This window comes from Hipposideros armiger, unplaced genomic scaffold (assembly GCF_001890085.2).
Source record: "Hipposideros armiger isolate ML-2016 unplaced genomic scaffold, ASM189008v1 scaffold_26, whole genome shotgun sequence".
Lineage (NCBI taxonomy): Eukaryota > Metazoa > Chordata > Mammalia > Chiroptera > Hipposideridae > Hipposideros > Hipposideros armiger.
In genome coordinates, this window is record NW_017731376.1 from 5,001,107 (window position 1) to 5,020,060 (window position 18,954).

The 18,954-nt window shown below is 40.4% G+C and overlaps 2 protein-coding genes across 4 annotated transcripts in view; one reads left to right on the forward strand and one right to left on the reverse strand.

Annotated features, from left to right (window-relative positions):
* RFC1 (replication factor C subunit 1) overlaps window positions 1-5,143 on the forward strand; it is a 65,044-nt gene extending 59,901 nt beyond the window's left edge. For all 3 annotated transcript variants that reach the window (XM_019636003.1, XM_019636005.1, XM_019636006.1), the window contains exons 23-25: window positions 114-327; window positions 2,390-2,581; window positions 3,618-5,143. In XM_019636003.1, the coding sequence (XP_019491548.1) occupies window positions 114-327; window positions 2,390-2,581; window positions 3,618-3,701 (490 nt within the window). In that variant the 3' untranslated portion in view covers window positions 3,702-5,143. The remainder of the gene's footprint in view (window positions 1-113; window positions 328-2,389; window positions 2,582-3,617) is intronic.
* A 1,204-nt stretch (window positions 5,144-6,347) lies between these two features.
* Window positions 6,348-18,954, reverse strand: part of WDR19 (WD repeat domain 19) — an 87,381-nt gene continuing 74,774 nt past the window's right edge. The window contains exons 30-35 of the mRNA XM_019635995.1: window positions 16,517-16,598; window positions 14,596-14,746; window positions 12,832-12,955; window positions 12,240-12,316; window positions 11,789-11,913; window positions 6,348-6,591 (exon numbers count right to left, since the gene is read on the reverse strand). Of these exons, the coding sequence (XP_019491540.1) occupies window positions 11,802-11,913; window positions 12,240-12,316; window positions 12,832-12,955; window positions 14,596-14,746; window positions 16,517-16,598 (546 nt within the window). The 3' untranslated portion in view covers window positions 6,348-6,591; window positions 11,789-11,801. The remainder of the gene's footprint in view (window positions 6,592-11,788; window positions 11,914-12,239; window positions 12,317-12,831; window positions 12,956-14,595; window positions 14,747-16,516; window positions 16,599-18,954) is intronic.

The following is an 18,954-nucleotide window of genomic DNA, read 5'->3' on the forward strand; positions in this document are numbered from 1 at the left end:
TATGAAAAGTGGATTGCACTCCACCTGATTAACTCAGTGTTGGTGTGTACACTGTGACTTGAGTTGGCAGTTTGCCATTGACGACAGGTGTGTCTCTTTTGTTTTGGTTTAAGGACTTACTCCAGCAAAAGGACTATAAATATGGATTATCTGTCACATATAAGGGATGCACTTGTACAGCCCTTGACCTCGCAAGGGGTAGAAGGAATACAGGATGTTGTTGCTTTTATGGACGCATATTATTTGATGAAAGAAGACTTTGAGAATATCATGGAAATTAGCAGCTGGGGAGGCAAACCTAGTCCCTTCTCCAAGCTGGATCCCAAGGTAAACTGTGTAACCCACAGGGTCACCATCATTTTGTAATTACCAGGTTTGTACTGGGAGTGCTTCAGAGGTGTTTTAAATACTTTAAAAAGGTGTAATTTTTTTCCTTCAGTGTTTTTCGCTTCTTATAGACTATGCTTTCCAAATGTACTATTGGAGTACAATATTAAGAAAAGACCTCTGGATTTGACTTTACAATGTGTGTGGTTATCATTCCTTTATGCTAAGTGGAAAAGCAAGACATGAAATCTGAGGACTAAATATAAATGTATCACTTATAAGTAAGGGTGGGCGGGTGAGCATGGGGAGGTAAAAGTGAAGTAATGCGTTAGGAAAAGAAAGTGTTTACTGGCTGAGGATTTTTATACTTAGTCTGCCTAATATGTAGATTCAGTATGTATTCCAGTTGGACAATCTGTTAATAATGTGTCCCCTTTCTTTATATAATGAGCATGAAAAAGCTAACGTGACATAATATGAATATGTAATATCTAATACCTCATTCTTGTGCCTGTTTATTTGGTGCCATTTTAGAAGACACCTTCTCTGTGGCTTGCCTTCTCTAGAATTTTGACCTGAATCAATGGTTATGGGTAAATTCTCACAAGACACACCCAGAGTTAGAACTCATGGATTAATTCTGCAATTATTAGAAGCTCGATGTTAAGGCTTTTCAAATTTCTTAGTATACTGAAGTAACCACTATTATTGTTGTGAAGATAATTTATGGATTTTGTGATTAAAAGCCAGCTTTAAGTTGTACATTATTGTGAGCCTTTCTTGATTTATTGAAGCACTAACTAGCTTTGCTTATCACATTGTGGAACTGAGGAGAGCAATGAATAGGTAAATTGACTTTTTTGTCTGCCTGAAGTTTCCAAATACTGATTCCTTTTGAGTCATGTGCTCTATTATGAAAATCATGAAAAATATGGAACTTTTCCATAGAAAAGTACACACACACAAAGGCGTGATCAAAAAATACAGAGAATGTTTAAGTTTTAAAAAAATTATTACAGTAAGAGAGACATCACCATTAATCCCCCTCAAAATATTCCCCCTCTCTTCAAACACACATCCTATCATTCTTGCCACTTTCTGAAGCAGTTTTGGAAGTCCTCTTTCATGATGTCTTTAGTTGTGCTGTCGTGGCTGCCTTGATGTCCTGAATTGATTCAAAATGTTTAACTTTCATGGTCATTTTGACTTTGGGGAAGAACCAGAAGTTGCACGGCACAGGTCCAGTGAATAAGGTGGATGACACAAAGTAATGTTTTTATTTGACAGAAGTTGCCATACCAGAAGCAATGTGTGACACAGAGCCTTTCCATTGTGATCACAAACTACAGTGAATGCCCCTGCCGAGTGCCATCCAATGGAAAGGCAGGGATCTTCAATATGGGAAGCAGCGTGTTGAACCTTAGTAACTTGTTCAGTGCAGTCAGTCGGGTGTGAGCTACGGTTGAGAGAAGGTGTGTTTTAAAGTGTGCTGCAAATCATCCTCCATCATGACAACACTCCATGTCACACATCACTTCTAGTACAAGGACATTTCTGTCAAATAAAAACATACGGTGTGTCATCATCCACCTTATTCACTGGATCTGGCACCATGAAACTTCTGGCTTTTGTCCAAAGTCAAAATGATTCAGGACATCAAGGCAGCCACGATAGCACAACTAAAGACACTGACAACAGAGGACTTCCAGAACTGCTTCAGAAAATGGCAAACACGGTGGGATAAGTATCTTTGAAGTGTGTGTGTGTGGGGGGGTTAATAGCAATGTGTCTTTTACTATAATAAATTTTTTTATTTAAACATTCACTATTTGATCACACTTCATTTTATATATATTTTATAGATATGTTTTTACATATATATATTTTATTTATTTATATATATATATATATATATATATATATATATTTTTACATGTATATGCATAAATATTTTGCAAACGGTTTCAAGAGGCTTCCAGAGTCTTTCAAAGCCTTTAGGCCTACAGAGTTCAAAAGGATTATTTGGCACTTACTTTTTTTAAAAAAACCCTATTTCCTTTAGGTGAAAGCAGCCTTTACAAGAGCTTACAATAAGGAAGTCCACCTTACTCCATATTCACTTCAGACAGTAAAGACATCCAGACACAGCACAGGCCCAGCACTGGATTATGAATATAATGAAGAGTTAAATGAAGATGATTCTCAATCTGATGAGAAAGATCAAGACGCTATGGAAACTGATACTATGATCAAGGTAGTATTTTAAGCTACAGAGAGAAGTTACGATACTTCCTCCAAATAATTTGTTTTCTTGTGTATAACATGCCTTCAGAAATTATTCAGGGCCTGTTTAGCAAGTAGAGTTTGGCTGTGAAAGTATTTTTTTTTTGTTTATCATAGTTGAGGGTGGAGAAGGTATAGATTTCATTTTTATAAACAGTCAGCTTCTTATAACAGAAGAGCCAAATAGCAAGAAAAATCAGTCATCATATGCTCTGTTAGAAAAAGTACAATTTTTTTTTTTAACTTGCTCATTGGTGTATGCTTTACTCAAACACACATTTTCACAGCACAATCAAGAAAAGCATTTTCAGTGAAACCATTTCTCCTTTCTGTTATTTGTGTTTTGAACTGCCTGTAGATGTATCTCCGAGCAAAACATCCTGTCTTTTGCTAGGACAGATTAAAATCGTCTATGGCACCAGCCCACTGCTTTCCATTGGCTGAGGCAAGGCATGTAGTCTGTGCCGTCCTCTGTCGTGAGGGCACCATTCTTGCTGTGCCCCCCTCCCTCCAGGTTTCTGATTTGTATATGCTGGGGGAGGAACACCTTCACCAGTGTAGCTCTCTGTATCTAGTCCTGTGTAGACGTAAGAGGTTGTCTCCTTTCCTCTCCTCCTCAAACTGAACGTGTTTAGACTCTAAAACTGAAAGGAAAATTTTCATGAAAACATTACCTTACTTATGAATTATCTTTTGCTTATTTTGTCTCTCCTAAATATACCTATGTTCTAAATCCAAGAAATTCCATTCATAAGGAATATATCTTAGTTCTAGATTCTAAATAGCTTTTCAGTTTTTACTGTTATCTTTTAAAGGCAACAACTAGCCCAATTGCTTCTTTAAAAAGTAAACTCATTGCGGGGAGCAGTAGTTCAAGATCTGGTGCTTGCAACCTTTCTTCTTTATTAAGTTGTAGGTAAAGATTTGATTTGTTGTGGAGATGAACCTATCTCGTGTACTCAAAAACACAGTTATTAACTATTTTGTGCATCTTTCCCTCCCAACAGAAAAAGATGAAATCTTCAAAGCCTTCAAAATCTGAAAAAGATACGGAGTCCAGAAAAGGAAAAGGAAAAAGTTCAAAGAAATGAAATCATTTTTCAGTACTGACAGTCACTTTCTACTCACCCTGCTGACCAGTCTAGCTGGTCTTGAGAATGCCTTTTTTCTTCCCAAAGGAACCATGTTGTAGTATAATGGGGCGACCGAGTGGTCCCATTATAAATAAATGGTGGTACAGCTAGAAGGATGTAACCAGTAGGCTAATGTACACCTCTTATAGAGGTTGATAGGACTGCTTGAGTCCTCCACTGTCCCCTGTCAATCTAATCAGATTGTGCTTCAAAATGACTTTGTATAATCAGACTAGAAACTAACTACATGTGGGCTTTGGAATCAGATTTTATTTAACAATGATATGCCTGAGAATGGTAGCATTAAGGCAACTTTTGTAAGCGTAACAATTTATCCTAATGTCCTTTATAGGACCAATAACTGATTTTTTTTTTAAAGGTAGTTACTATTACTATGTGGTGAAATTTTGTAAATAAATCATATACAAAAAACAATCACCACCTAGAACTGGGTATTCTTTGCACATTGTCAGATATCTTGCAAAATATAAATTAGGAATAAAAATGTTCCACATGCTACATGTAAAAATTTTTAAAGACTCTCATCTTGTACAGTAAAATATTATGTTGGTATGTTATTAATTTGCAAACGATTAGATAAAAAACATTAATTTTACTTACTAACCAGTTGTGTGAAACATAACTGTGGCAGTTGAAGAGTCAGAACTTGAATTGCATTATTGAATTCCAAATTCATTACAGTTGTGAGTGCTGTGCTAGAAGCCCATGGTGAGGCCTCTTCCACAGGGTATGCAGAGGATTTCCAGACATTCTTGTCCTTCCAGTAGGGCCTCAGCTAGGTCAGGCTCTCAGCCTCACTCTGGCTTGGGACAAGTGAACACTGGCTTTTGTTTACTTTGTCCCTGGGAGATCCGGTTCTGTCCTGTGACAGATTCCACAAACCTGGGACCTTAGATTGTATCTGTACTGGTTGAGTGGCCCTGAGGCTGTGGAGCTAGCCTGGAATGTAGGTATTTAGCTATTTTTTAATCTTGTCAGTAAATGCTCTGAGGTTTGTGCTAAAAGGAATGTAAAATCAGGATACTACTCCCTACCTCTAAGGAACTGAGAGTCTTGTTTCAGAGGTGAGACAAAGTTTTTAAGACATTTAAGTGTATTTACCACATGAAAATGTCTTTCATGTAGATGGAAGTTCACTATGGGAACCAAACATTGCCCGCAGCCTTTGCCTGTTGAGCCAGGACCCTCTGTTTGTTAAAGCCCAGCTTGAATGTCTGCTTCAGTGAAGATTTCCTTGGGTGAGGACTGCCTCACCTGAATAGTGGGGTGAGCATGAGTTTCTGATGCATTTTCTTCCATCCCTATTGCTTTTGGATATGCAAGTCAGGTCTGCCTACTTGCTCTGTACACCCCATTAAAGGGACTACCCTATCCCTGTAGCCAGGACAATTGATTTGTGTCCTTTACTCGTTCACTATGATTTTAATTGTAAATGTTCTACACAACATGATTGGCATAATTTGCATATAAGATAAAATCTTTTAGAAACAGAGACTATAAATGTGCTCTTTAAAATGAGGATGACAACTTGGGTCTATTTGCTTCCTCTCAGAGGCCCTCGTGGCGATGAGGTGTATGGCTGAGGTTAATGTTAGGTAGGAGTTGGTGGTTCCACAGCAGTTTGGATATGAATCTAAAGGATCTGTGTTGGGGTTGAATCTGTTGGAGCCACCACATATCATAAAACTGCATACTTGCTTTTTTATTTTTATTTTTTTTTGAGATCCATTGAATCTTGGCCATTTTATAATGTATAACAAGCTACTTCATGATATCCTTAATCTTGTTAAGTTTTGGCAATTCATTAACAAGGAATATAAATAAGTTCTGGTACAGTTATGCACAGGAGTGAACGTCTAAGGCTGTAACTACCATCACAGATCACAAGTACCTGTGGCTCCTATTCCTATATCCTTGTAACATGCCTACAGTGAAAAAAAGGGCTTGTGGGTGAGTTTAATGATAATGACTTGTATCCCTTTGTAAGGCCGAGGCATCGTGCATGTGGACACACATTATTGGCATTTTGGAGTCTACCCTCGGCTTCTAGGTACTCTATCTAGTGCTCAGGATGCTGGTGGCCATACTGTAAAATCCTATCATCTGATACATTCAAAGTTAGGCTACATCCCTCATTTCTGGTAGCTGCTCAGACTTTGGTAACATGGGCCTTGGATGGCAAGGAAGCATATAACGATGTAGGAAAAGGATGTTGTGTATGAGATGCATGGGGGATGTTTAATATGGGGAAGGAACACTCCAGCCATCTTGGGGAAGATTCTAAATAATGTATATCTTCAGGGGAAGTCAAATGATTTAATTTTGTGACAGGGATTCCACAGTATGCAATGTAATGAATGACTCAGGACTATATGATGACTATAAGCTTATAGTTTCATTCTTTCAAATATTTGATTATCTAGTGATTTCTGGTATTTGTTCTAGGACTGATACTGCTGTGTAGCCTTGATTTGTATACACTTCTGATTTCAAACTTTCAACACTTAACATCTGTGCTGCCCAAACTTCACAATGTGCTTCAAAGCTACCTTCCTTTCTGTCTCCAGAAAAACATAACAAATATCTAGTTAACAATTTTATTTTAAAGGAGGTATTTCAAAATATGTCATAGGTTACTATTAACAGTGCAAAGCATATAATATGTAAGACTTTGAAGAGAAAATATACGAAGTGTAACAAACAGCAATGGTTACCATTTTGTCACTCTACAGAAGTTGAAAGTGGAGAGCTGGAAAGGTCACCTTTGTGTTTTTTTCTGTATCCAGGAGGGACCATCTCTAAATCCACCAGCGCTAAAAACAGCCTCCTGTGGAAAAATGCTATATTGTCAGGAACATCATATCTAGAGAGGATTTAAAAAAAAAAAAAAAGCAAAAACAAAAAAACCCACATTCCTTTAGAGAAGGTTTTCAAGTAACAACTGTCATTTAGTAATAAAACCAAGTATACAAAGAAATTTTTGCTCATTTCTGTACTGGGGAGCTGGAACACTACATTCAAGTTAGAAATCTTCAGTTTGTAGTCAGCATTGAGTTTCATTCAGTCTTGACCTTGCAACTGACTAAAACTGTGGGCAAGCTAAGCTGTTGAACCTCCACCATAAAGTGAGGATGATAATAGCCATCTTATTGGGAAGAATGAGAAAATACAAGGTAAGTGCTCAACAATCTATAGAGAAAAAACTTTCCTGAAACTAAATGCTTGTTAAGGGTTCCTTGTCTAAAAGGAGTCAGTAAACAGTAGTTTCAACCAATATTCATTACATGATAAAATACTTATAGTGACTTTTGCAAAAGGTGTAAAATCATAACTCACGGAGGCATATCTGCAAGTTGCTATGATACCATGGTCTAAGGCTACTTATCGCAGAGGTAAACTCCAAGAGTCTATGTAGAATTATTTAAAACACAAAGTTCTACTTTTGGAAGTGGCAGAATTGCAAATTAATCCTCCCACAGGTAATATATTCTTTCCTCAATTTATAACTAACTAGAGCAACCAAGAGCAAGTAGAAATTAGAAAGGTGTCAACTCTTGAATGAAAAGAACTCTACTGGGTAAGATTTTTGTATGGCTTTTAACCTGAAGGCAGATCCATGAAGTATCGAGTGCTACTGGAGAACTTAAAACAGTGAAATCATAGTCTTACTAACTTGAAGAGTCAGAACAGAGTTTGGGACTGCCAGAACTGAAACGTGAAAGAATATCCTGGAAAGGAGATTGTCCCAAAATCTGCATATAAGCTCCATGGAAAGCCTTGAACGTCAGAGCCTTGGAGGAGACTCTTCTATGCTGCACGTGAAGAAGCACAGTCCATGTTGTAGGGTGCATCATGTATCAAGAAACTGAGGGCTGCCTCTAGCTGCTTAGAGCCTCAGTTCTCTGACCATAAAGACTAGAATTCTAGCAACAAATAGGCTGAAGAATTTGAGCCTCAGATGAAATTGCAGCTCAGACTCCAGCCTTGTGAGACCCTGAACAGAAGACCCACTAAACCAATGCTTACACTACTGACCCAGAGAAATTGTGAATGAAGATACATTCTGGTTCAAGATGGCAACATAGGAGGCTCCTAAACTACCTTCTCCCACAGACACAGCTAATCTACAATACATATGAAACAATTTCCTCTGAAAGAAATGGAGGATCTAGCCAAATGACACCTACACATCAGGTAAATGAGAAAAAAACTCATATTGAAATGGGCAGAAAAGTCTGAGACAATCTCTCCATAAACCCCACCCCTGGCACACAACTCCCAGTTTCTCCCTGGGGAACAAAAGGTTTTGGACCCTACAGCCAGCACCCCGAGTTTTAAGACTTCCACCGGAGAGATGGGCCCCCAAACATCTAGCTTTGAAAGTCAACTGGCCTTGTATCCACAAGACCTACAACAAAGAAACAGTTCTCAATGGGATTACATGGACCCACCTTGGCTAATTCCCCAGGGTCCAGCACAGAGGCAACAAGCTGAAATGCCTCCAGTCAGTCTGTGAAAAAGGCCTGTTTGTTTATCTTAAAAGTGACAGCCTGAGAAACAGGCTTGCAATTTAACATACATCTGGGGGCCAAAGGAAGTTCTCTTCCAGAGTCTGCAGAGGCTAGCAGGCACCATCTTCATACTCTCCCTCTGCCTCCTCCAAGGACGCTGGTATCTCCCAGAAAGGAGCTTCATGTACAACTCTGGTGCTCTAGTTTTTGCTGCCATTTTCCAGGGGGACACCTTTTAAATTCAGGGCTTATTTTCATTGGTCCCCCTGGATTGTAATGGAAGGTGTTTGGAATCTGCCCTCCCTCCAAGGGCTCAACACAGAGGCAGCAGACACAAGCCTAGTCTTTCATGGAGGTCTGTTTGCTTAGCTTAATAGCTGTGGCCTGAGGGTCCAGCTTTCAATCAGCCTGCATTTAGGTGCTGACTGAGATCCTCCTATTTGGGACACTGACAGGTCCCTACTGAGAGCCTCAAAAACAAAGAAGGCTACTTAGGAAAATCACAAAGGTTTGAGAGATGACCAAGATATAGGGCAGGGCTGAATAAGGCTCATTCCCTACAAGAGACCACTCCAAGACTGGGAACGGCTGTTTTTATCTAATGCATAGACACCAACACAGTCAAGGAAAATGAAACAAAGGGTGTATCAAATGAAAAAACAAGATAAAACGTCAGAAAAATAACTTAAGAAAATGGAGATAAGTGATTTATTTGATAAAGAGTTCAAATTAATTGTCATAAAGATGCTCACCCTGGTCAGGAGAACAATGTATAAACAAAGGGGGGATTTCAATAAAGAGACAAAATATAAGAAAGTACCAAACAAATGACAGAGCTGAAGAATGTAACTGAAAAATGTAATAGAGGGGTTCAATAGAAGACTAAATGACACAGAAGAAAGGATCAGCAAACTCAAAGACAGGGCAGTGGAACTCATCCAATCAGAGCAGAAATAGAATGATTACAGCTTAATGAACTTAGGGGACAACATCAAGCAGACCAATATTTGCATTATAGGGGTCCCAAAGGAGAAGAAAGAAAGAAGGGCACAAATCTTATTTGAATAAATAATGGCTGAAAACTTCCCTAACCTGGGAAGGTAACAAGACATCCAGATCCAGGAAGCCAGAGAGTTCCAAATAAGATGAACGGAAAGAGACCCACACCAAGACACATTATAATTGAATTGCCAAAAGTCAAAGACAGAGACTATTAAAAGAAGCAAAAGAAAAACAACTTGTTAAATACGAGAGATTCCACATAAGTATGTAAGACTTAACAGATTTTTCAGGGAAACTTTTCAGGCCGAAGAAGTGGCACGATAAATTCAAAGTGCTGAAAGAAAAGAAAATGCCAACCAAGAATACTTAGCAAAGCCGTTCTTCAGAAATAGAGGGAAGAATCTTCCACACAAGGAAAAGCTAAAGGAGTTCATAACCACTAGACCAGCCTTACATGTTAAGACAACTTCTTTAAGCCAAAATGATAGGGCACTAATAACAGGAAAACATGAAAGTGTAAATTGCAATGGGAGAGGTAAATATATAAATGCAGAATAACCTAATGTGATGGTGGTGGGTTGATCACTTACAGATCTAGTATGAAGGTTAAAAGACAAAAATAGTAAAAATAACTAACAATAGTTTGTTAATGGATACACCACAAGATAAAAAAGATGTAAATCGTGACAACCAAAAAAAAAAAGTATGTGTTGGAAAGGAAACAAAATGTAGAGCTTTAGAATGCATTTGCACTTAAGTTCTTATTAACTTAAAATAGACTTATGGTTCATGTAAACCTCATGGTATCCACAAAGCAAAAACCTATAGTATAGTAGATGACACAAAAGATAAAGAGAAAGGAATCTAAGGATACCACTAGAGAAATCATCAAATCACAAAAGAAGAGAGCAAGAGAAAAAAGGAATTACAGAACAGCCAGAAAACAAACTAGCAGTAAGTCCATACATAGCAATTATTACTTTAAATGGACTAAATTCTATGATCAAAAGCAGAGTAGCCGAATGGATAAGAAAACAGTATCCAACTATATGCTGCCTATAAGAGATTCACTCAGCTTTAAGGACACATACAGACTGAAAGTGAAGGAATGGAAAAAGATATTCCATGGTAGTAGAAACCAAAAGAAAGCTGGAGTAGCTGTATTTATATCAGACAAAATACTTTAAAACAAAGACCATAACATGAGACAAAGCAGGTCATTATGTGATAAAGGGGTGAATCCATCAGAGGATATAACATTTATAAATATTTATGTACCCAACATAGGAGCATGTATTATATAAAGCAAATATTAACAGACCCAAAAGGAGAAACAGCAATACAATAATAGAGAACCTTCAATACCCCACTGTCAGCAATGGATAGACCATCCAGACAGAAAATGAGAAAACACTGGAGTTAAATGACACATTGGACCAGATGGACACAACATTTAGAGAACAGTCCATAAAGGAGCAGAATACTCAGTCACACACGGACCATTCTCTAGCATGGATCATAGATTAGACCACAAAACATCCTTACCAAGTTTAAGAAGACTGAAATCACATCAAGCATCTTTCCTGACCACAACAGTATGAAACTAGAAATCAGTTACAAGAAGAAAATTGGAAAATTACAAATATGACTCAACACCATGCCACTGAAGGAACCAATAGGTCAAAGAAGAAATCAGAGAAATAAATACCTTGAGACAAATGAAAATGGAAACACAACATACTAAAACTTATGTAGGCATTTATCACTAGGATTTTCCCTTAGAACTGCTCTTGCCTACATTAAGAAACAAGATCTCAAACAACCTAACTTTACACCTCAAGTTACTAGAAAAAGGAGAAAAAGCCAAGTCCAAAGTTAGAAGGAAGGAAATAAAGACCAGAGCAGAAATAAATGAGACTAAAAAAGGTAAATGAAACCAAGAGCTGCTTTTTTCTAAATAAAATAGACAAATTTTTAGCTAGACTCACCAAGAAAAAGAGAGGACTCAAAATCAGAAGTCAAAGGAAAGACATTACAGCTGATACCACAGGAATACAAAGTACCTTAAGAGACTACTATGAACAATTAAATGTCAACATTGGGACAACCTAGAAGAAATGGAGTCATTCCTAGAAATATACAACCTACCAAAACTGAATCATGAAGAAACAGAAAATCTGAATAGACCAATTATTAGGCAATTGAATCAGTAATCAAAAATCTGTCAAACAAAAGTCCAGGACCAGATGGCTTCACTGGTGAATTCTACCAAACATTTCATGACAAAATACAGTCTACTCAGAATCCATGATGCTACTTGGCCAAATAATCTTTGTCACTATGGAGACTGCATAACCGGCATTTTAGCATTAAAAAAAAAAAAAAGGTTTTATTAGATTGTTCAAATCCGACAAAGTGCCATGATGCACTAAAAGGAGCCCATTGTGAATATAAACTGTAAAGCTGTGCGCTCTGTGCCCTGGGGAGGTGATCGGATGGTCTGGCACTTACCTGCACGTTCCACTCACTGCTCCACCTCTGTGCGCAGGTACTGGGTACAGTCTGAGATTTTTTTCAGTTGAGCAGAGTTTAATTTTTCTGAACACATAGGACATGTGCTTGCAGTGTTTAACAGGCTGTTTGGGGAGAGAAAGGCAGAGTAGATTGAGTATATAATAGTTCCTTTCCTTTGGGTGATTCTAATATGAAAAACTATTCCTGTCTACACCTCGTAGTACATGTTCATCATGCAATTAAAGAATTGGGAATATTCAGTCTCATGCAAGGTCCTCTGTAAGAACAGTGTTTTCAAAGGTCATAGAAGGTTCTTCTAAGACAATCTGAATCTTGATAGATCTTTAGGAACATGAACAAATGAGATTTCAGGATAAGAGTGGCTGAATGAAAGCCCTGTTTTTGGATTATCTATATGACCTGTGTAAGTGAAACGATACACACTTACATCTCGAATTCTGAGTACAGAGCAGGGAAGTCGCAATGTGGACACACAGTCCAATCATCCTTCAACATATGTCGACCCTAGAAACAGTACATTTAAGAGTAAAAGTCATCTTTATTTTAAAAACTCCTACCATTAGTCAATAATTGGAGTATAGTTAAAAGCCAGCCCTCTAAATTATGAAATTATTGATAGTTCACATAGGTGGGTAATTGATGAGAAAAAGATGGCATCAAAAGGACTAAAGCCAGATTTTTTATGTCAAATTCATGTATAAAAGAATAGTCTTCAATTTTGTGAAATCATGATCTAAATTGCACCAGGTTATAAAGCCAGTAAGTGGCAGAAAAATGGATTTAAGCCCGGGACCGTCTGATCCCCAAGTGTGCTATATTGCCCCGCAGTGTCCTCTAGATACTCACTTAGACTATTACATGCTCTGAATATAACTTTCAACTCTGTTGACCATAAAATTACATGCTAAAAGTTGTAGGAAATTTGAATGACTTCAGAAGTGAAAAAAAAATTGACACATCATGTATTCAAATGGGTTATAAATAGGCAAAGAAAGGGCAATAATTATAAAGAAGCTTACTGTTGCAATGCAATATGGGATGTTATTTTTACATCCAGGACAGAGGAGCTCATATTCCGGAAGAAGAAAGTCACAGAATGGACATGGGGTTGTGGCCTCTTCTGTCTCAGATGTATCGGGTCTCCTGTGAGGAAGAATCACATAAAAACACTTGATTTTCTGTGTAACATGGATAGCAGAGGAAAGGCATCTTTGGAAAACCAGGAATGTGAAACACACCTACTTCATAGACTCTGAGACTAGAGATGCTTATAAGCTCACCATCAGCCCACCCTCCCGCTCAGGGACCAGGACTGGTTAGATTGTAGTACCACATGGGCCATGTTTGGGAGCTGGGGTTCAGGGCACATTAAATGGCAGAAAATGTGGGTGGGTCTTGGCCATCCCCTCTCTCCCTGTGTCACTGCAGTGGTGAGCTTGCCGTTTCTCCTCTGTCTACTGAATTGGGAAAGCTATCAGCACTGGCCACAGAACTTGGTGACGATGGCAGTGTTCTAACTGTGCTGTGCAACACGGTAGCCATGAGCCACATGGAACTTTTGATCACTTGAAATGTGGGTAATGTGAACTAAATTTTAAATTTTATTCAATGTTAATTAAATGTACACAGTGACGTGGCTAGCAGACACCATCTTAGCCCACTCAGCTGCAGAGCACTTGTATGGGGAGAGGACGAGCATCGTCTCCCAGCTAGCACGGAGGGCAGTGTGTCACTAAGCCGCCGGGGTAAAGGTGCTGTAGCACAGTCTCCCCGCCTCGCTCCGTGCTGGCAGGTATGCTGGCAGACTGATTTGGTCTGAAGCTACTCAGTAGGCTTTTCAGCTTTAAAAAAAAGGAGTGTTCCATGTAGCCCTATCCAGCTGAGAGCTCTGCCGGGAGGGTTAGTCCCATGCCCACCTCATAATCAAGTGGTGTTGCTTCCAGTCGCCATTACTGGTCAGCCATCTCCGTGGCTGAGGTCCGGGTCAACATTCAGGTACACCATGTCCCCTGGTCATAATGGGTCTAACAGGTAACCCAAATATACTGCCCCTTAGAACAAGTGGTAGTATAGAATTACTACATGATCACAATTCATTTTTCCTTCTGTAAACACTAGTGCTACTTTGTCCTAAGTTTTCCTTTGGAAAACCAGGCCATTTACTGCTCCCTGAAGTGAGGACATGCCTTTGATGTGTCTCCACACGGTTTGGAAATACTCACTGTTGGTCCCTCTGTGGCAGATACTGCTTGCTGCCTACTTACTAGCCATCCTTCCTTGCCAACAGAGCTTGACTTGCACTCAGGGATACGCTTTGCAGCTAACACTAGCCATGTGGCAGAGCACTGGCCAGTGAGTTGGAAATGGATTCCTGGGGGTGGCATCCTTCCTAAATAAAAAGGTGAAGTCCTTTTCATCCTTGAATGTCCCCCTTCTTCCTGCCTTGAATGGGGATGTGATGTCTGGAGTTGTGGCCGACAACCAGAACTATACAGCCCCGAGGAGGAAACATCTATGCTCTGGAGGGCACAGCTGGGAGACGGATCTGCCCTTAGCAGCAGCAGGACCCCGCGGTACCAGACCTGGGCTACCAAGCCTTGGGCAGGAGTCCAATCAGTCCTGACTCGTTCAGGCCACGTGGGATTTTCTGCTGCTGGTAGCTGAACACAATCCTGATCGCTACCCCCAGCCCATTTTCTAATTTCTTAGGGACATGAGCAACTACATTCTGAAAAATACATTTGTGAAACGTGATTAAGGAGCCGAAGGAGCTCACTGCCTACCTGACCATTGCCTCGATCCTCCTCTTGTACTTGGCATCTATTTTGTTGCGGTACTCGGGCCTCATCAACATAGCTGCAAAGCTGAAGGCGGAGTTCTTCAGACCTGCTCTGTGACACTCGATCACGGTAGACGTCAGGATTGGCACAATGTCTGCAAAACAAACGGGAGCAGAAAGCACAGTGCCTCTACCGGCACGACTCCGTCCTGTTAGGAGGAAAACAGGATCACACCTCTCTAAACCTGCTTTTTCTGGCAAACAACCGATACTTCTTTAATGAGGAAAGGGCAAAGCGGCAGAGTCCGGCTAACTGCTCATCAAATGGTCTTTCCCCTGATTGTACCATGTTTTGCCTTGTAACCCCAGGACCAGCGTCTTCCTCTCGAGGTAACCTTTTGTGTGTATCTTTCCACACTCTGACATGCATTTTTGCATTTAACAGGACTGCTGATGAATGGGTAAGGGAAGTTAATACCTTTATGGACTAACCTCTCAGCATGTATCTATTTCTTTAGGACAGATACTCAGAAGTCGAATTACTGGTTCAAAGAACATGATCTTTTAAAACATACACGTAGCACAAATCATTAAACAGCTTTCTAGGAAGGCCATACCAATATCCATTCCCACCAGCAGTCACGAGTGCCTGGCCCATTGCACCCTTACCCAGCATGGTATACAATTATTTTAAAGTCTTTTTTTTTTCCTTTTCATGTAACAAAAAAGAATACATTTAGAGAACAGGTGTTGGTGAACTGTGGGCCAAATCTGGCCCTCTGTTTTTGTATTGTCCATGAGCTAAGAATGACTTTTACATTTTTAAAGGGTTGAAAAAAATCAAAAGACTATGAAACTATATTGTGAAGATCTTGTGAAAATCAAAAGGACATTTTGTAAAAAATATTTTGTGAAAATTATGCATTTCGAATTTGAGTGTCAAAAAATAAAGTTCTGTTGGAACACAGCCATGGTCACTTGTTTACATATGGCTCAAGCCAAAGTGGCAGAGTCCAATAGTTGTGACAGAGACCATATGGCCCAGAAAGCCCCAACCATGACATCTGACCCTTTACAGAAAAAATTTATTGACCCCTGTCACAGAATGTGACAAAACCTATTCACTGAAGAGGTTTTAATGGCATGTCTTTTAGAATAATGGGACTTTTCAGAGGCAGTGGCCTGCAGTGGTTGAGAACACAGAGTCAGACTTATCAGGTGACTGTGATCTTGAGCAAGTGTTACTTCACATCTTTTACCCAATTTGCTTATCTGTAAAATGGGAGAAATAAGAACAGCACGTGCAGTCTTTAGACTTCTCCTTAGTAAGACCTGCTTGAAAGGCTGGTTCTTGGCTGGCATCTGGGAACTTGGATTTTGGAGGAATTCCCACCATTGCCAGAACTGATAACTGTGCCTAAACTCACTGTACAAACAATGTGGTTTATACTGAACGCCTGCTTTTTTGGGAGTCTGGAAATTTTACATACCAAGCAGGGCATACCTACATGACCAGCCCCAAATACAGCCCCTGGGCACTGAGTCTCATGGGCACCCCTGGCAGACACCATTTTACATGTGTCAACTCACTCCTGGCAGTTAGGTGTCCTGTGCCACTCCACCAGGAGGGGACTCTTGGGAGCCTGCACCTGTTTTCCTCTAGACTGTGGCCCATGCGCCTTTCCTCTTTGCCAGTTTTCCTTTGTATCCTTGCCCTGTAATGAATCTTAGCCTTTAACTGTGTGAGTCCTAGTGAATGAGCAAACCTGGGTGGTCCTAGGGACTTGTTATACGGCTTCATGGGATGGCTGTGGGATTCATGAGCTAATACATGCCGAGGACAGTGGCTGGCAGGGCTGGGAAGTTCAGACCCCACGATGCTGTGCCCGTGCAGACGTGGGTCACAGGCTCTTCTCAGTACTTACGTGATGGGAATCTGCTGATGTTGTTGGCCACCCGAATAAGCATACGTGCCCCTTTCATATGATCTCCATTTTTAACATGGATCTGAATAAAATAAATGACATGTTTTACTCTTCTCAGAGACTCTGATTAACACTAATTCATGCTTGCTTCCCCAAATAAAAAAACTCTTTCATTATGGCCCCGAACAGGGTCGTCATGAGATCTCTGCAGACTTCCTTGGCTAATGCCCCTGGGGTTTCTCCGTCACTTCCCTCAGCAGCTGCTGCCTGGTGCCACAGCCTCCCTGGCCTCACCCCTACTCTACGCTCTGCTTTTTCCTTTCCCTAGACCACTAGACATGAGTTCAAATCCCTGGTCCATCTCTTACTGGCCAGTATTGGGAGACATAATACCAACTGTACCAGGTTGTTGTGAGACCTCGAAGCTGAGTAAGTCAGGCAGGAAGAGAAGGTGAGTTAAAGGAAGACAGTGCTGCCTGTGGTAAAGCAGAAGGCAATGATGGCTGGGGGGCCTGAGGGTAGGTGCATATGGGGGGGCGGGGTACAATGCAGGGGATGCACTTAGGATGAGATGAGGCTGCAGAGTCAGCAAGACCAGGCCCCGACGTCACCGCACTCATCGGATAAGAGGAGGTAGCCCACAAAGGTGGGGCAGAGGGATGGAGAGAAGTGGACAGGCGGGCAGTCAGAACTGATGATTTGGATGAGAGAGTGAGGGGCGAGCACAGAACGACTCCCAGGCATCAGGTCTGAGCAAATGGTGTGTAATTTACTGAGCGCTGATGGTATAATTTATATAATTTACTGAGCACTGCAACATAATAAATATTACCTGCATCTAAAGGGAAGGGAAGCCCTGGCTGCCTGTGCTCCCTCACCCTCCGCTGACTCTCTCGGCCTCAGATGGCCCAGCTCAGCGATCCACACCCAAAGGTCCCAGGCTGTCCTTCAGCTGTCCTTCAAGTCCATGTCCCAGCTCTGGGGAGGAAGCATCCACCAAACTGAGGTCTCAGTTTCCCTTCAAATGTGGATGACTCTTCAGTCCTTTGGGTCAAAGATGCTTGAGACATTTTTGCATCTTTCTTAATAGTGTCTGATGTTCATTTCCCCTTTATTAGCACAAGCAGTTAAAAAATCCTAGAAAATCTTGAAAACATTTGGTGCTTGCCTAAGAGATTAGAGCAGAGGGGAAAGTCACAGGGTGCTCTTCAGTGGGATGTCTGGTCTGATGGAAGTGACAGGCGAGCTCTGGGGGCCAGAGGAAAAGAAAAAGACCTGGGAACCACCCCTATAGCAAGCCCGGGTCCTGGAGGGTTCTCTTACAGGAATCCCTATTTTTTGCTTCTCATCTTCCACTAACTTTTTTTCTATCCTCCCCTCTACCTCTGAAGACTCCCATTCTGCAGATTATGTGCCCCGAGGACACTGGCACCACCACTGCTGTCTGAAGCAGAGAAAGACCTCCCCCACTTTCTATTCCTGTCTGTACGAGAGACAGTCCTCCTGCTGCTCTGAAGGGAAATGTACTCTTGGGGGTTACAGGTTAGAATTCGACACTTTCCCTTATAATCAGTGTTACAGATCCATGTGGTCTAAAATGGTGGCCACTAGCCAAATGTGGCTATTTAAATTTAAAAATATTATATAAAAATAGTTCATCAGTCACACTAGCTGTATTTCAAGTGCTCCATAGCCAGGCTAGTGGCTGCCATCTTGGGCAGCGCAGACACAGAACACATCTATCACTGCGGAAACTTCTACTGGACAGTGCTGCTATAGATAATAATTAGGATCTGAATCATTCGTTATATGACTGTTCTATGCTGGGTACCTTCAAAGTTAAGTAAGCTCTTGTGGACTGGCCTGAAAACCAACTTAGTAGTAATATGGAGATATGTACTTTGACATAAGTGAAAATTTGGAAAAATACGTAAGTTTGAGTCTGTATCTTTACAAGGATGTGTGTATACATGCGTATAACATTTATGTAAACTGTAAATACAGGTATTTGAGGTTTGCATGCTCTATTTTGTTTTTATTTAAAATTACTGGTTAAACAGAATAGATAATTGGACATAAATATAATCCTACTGTAAAAAATAAAACGGTACACACATGTATGTATAGAAGTATAGAAGATACATACAACACAGTGTTAACTCATATTCGGGTGATAGACTTAAAAGGATGAATTAGTTTTTCATTTTACTTTTATGTATTCTCTAAGTTTCCTAAGTGAATACGTATTTTTATATTCAGATGAAAACTAAACAGTATTAAAAAATAGTGGAATTGGGCCGGCCAAGTGGCGCGATGGTTAAGAACTGGCTTGGGACGCCAGAGGGCCCGGTTCGGATCCCACATATGAGGGCCAGTGACACTGCCCTCCACAGCTAAGATGCTGAACAACAGCTCAATCTGGAGCTGGGCTGCCGTGA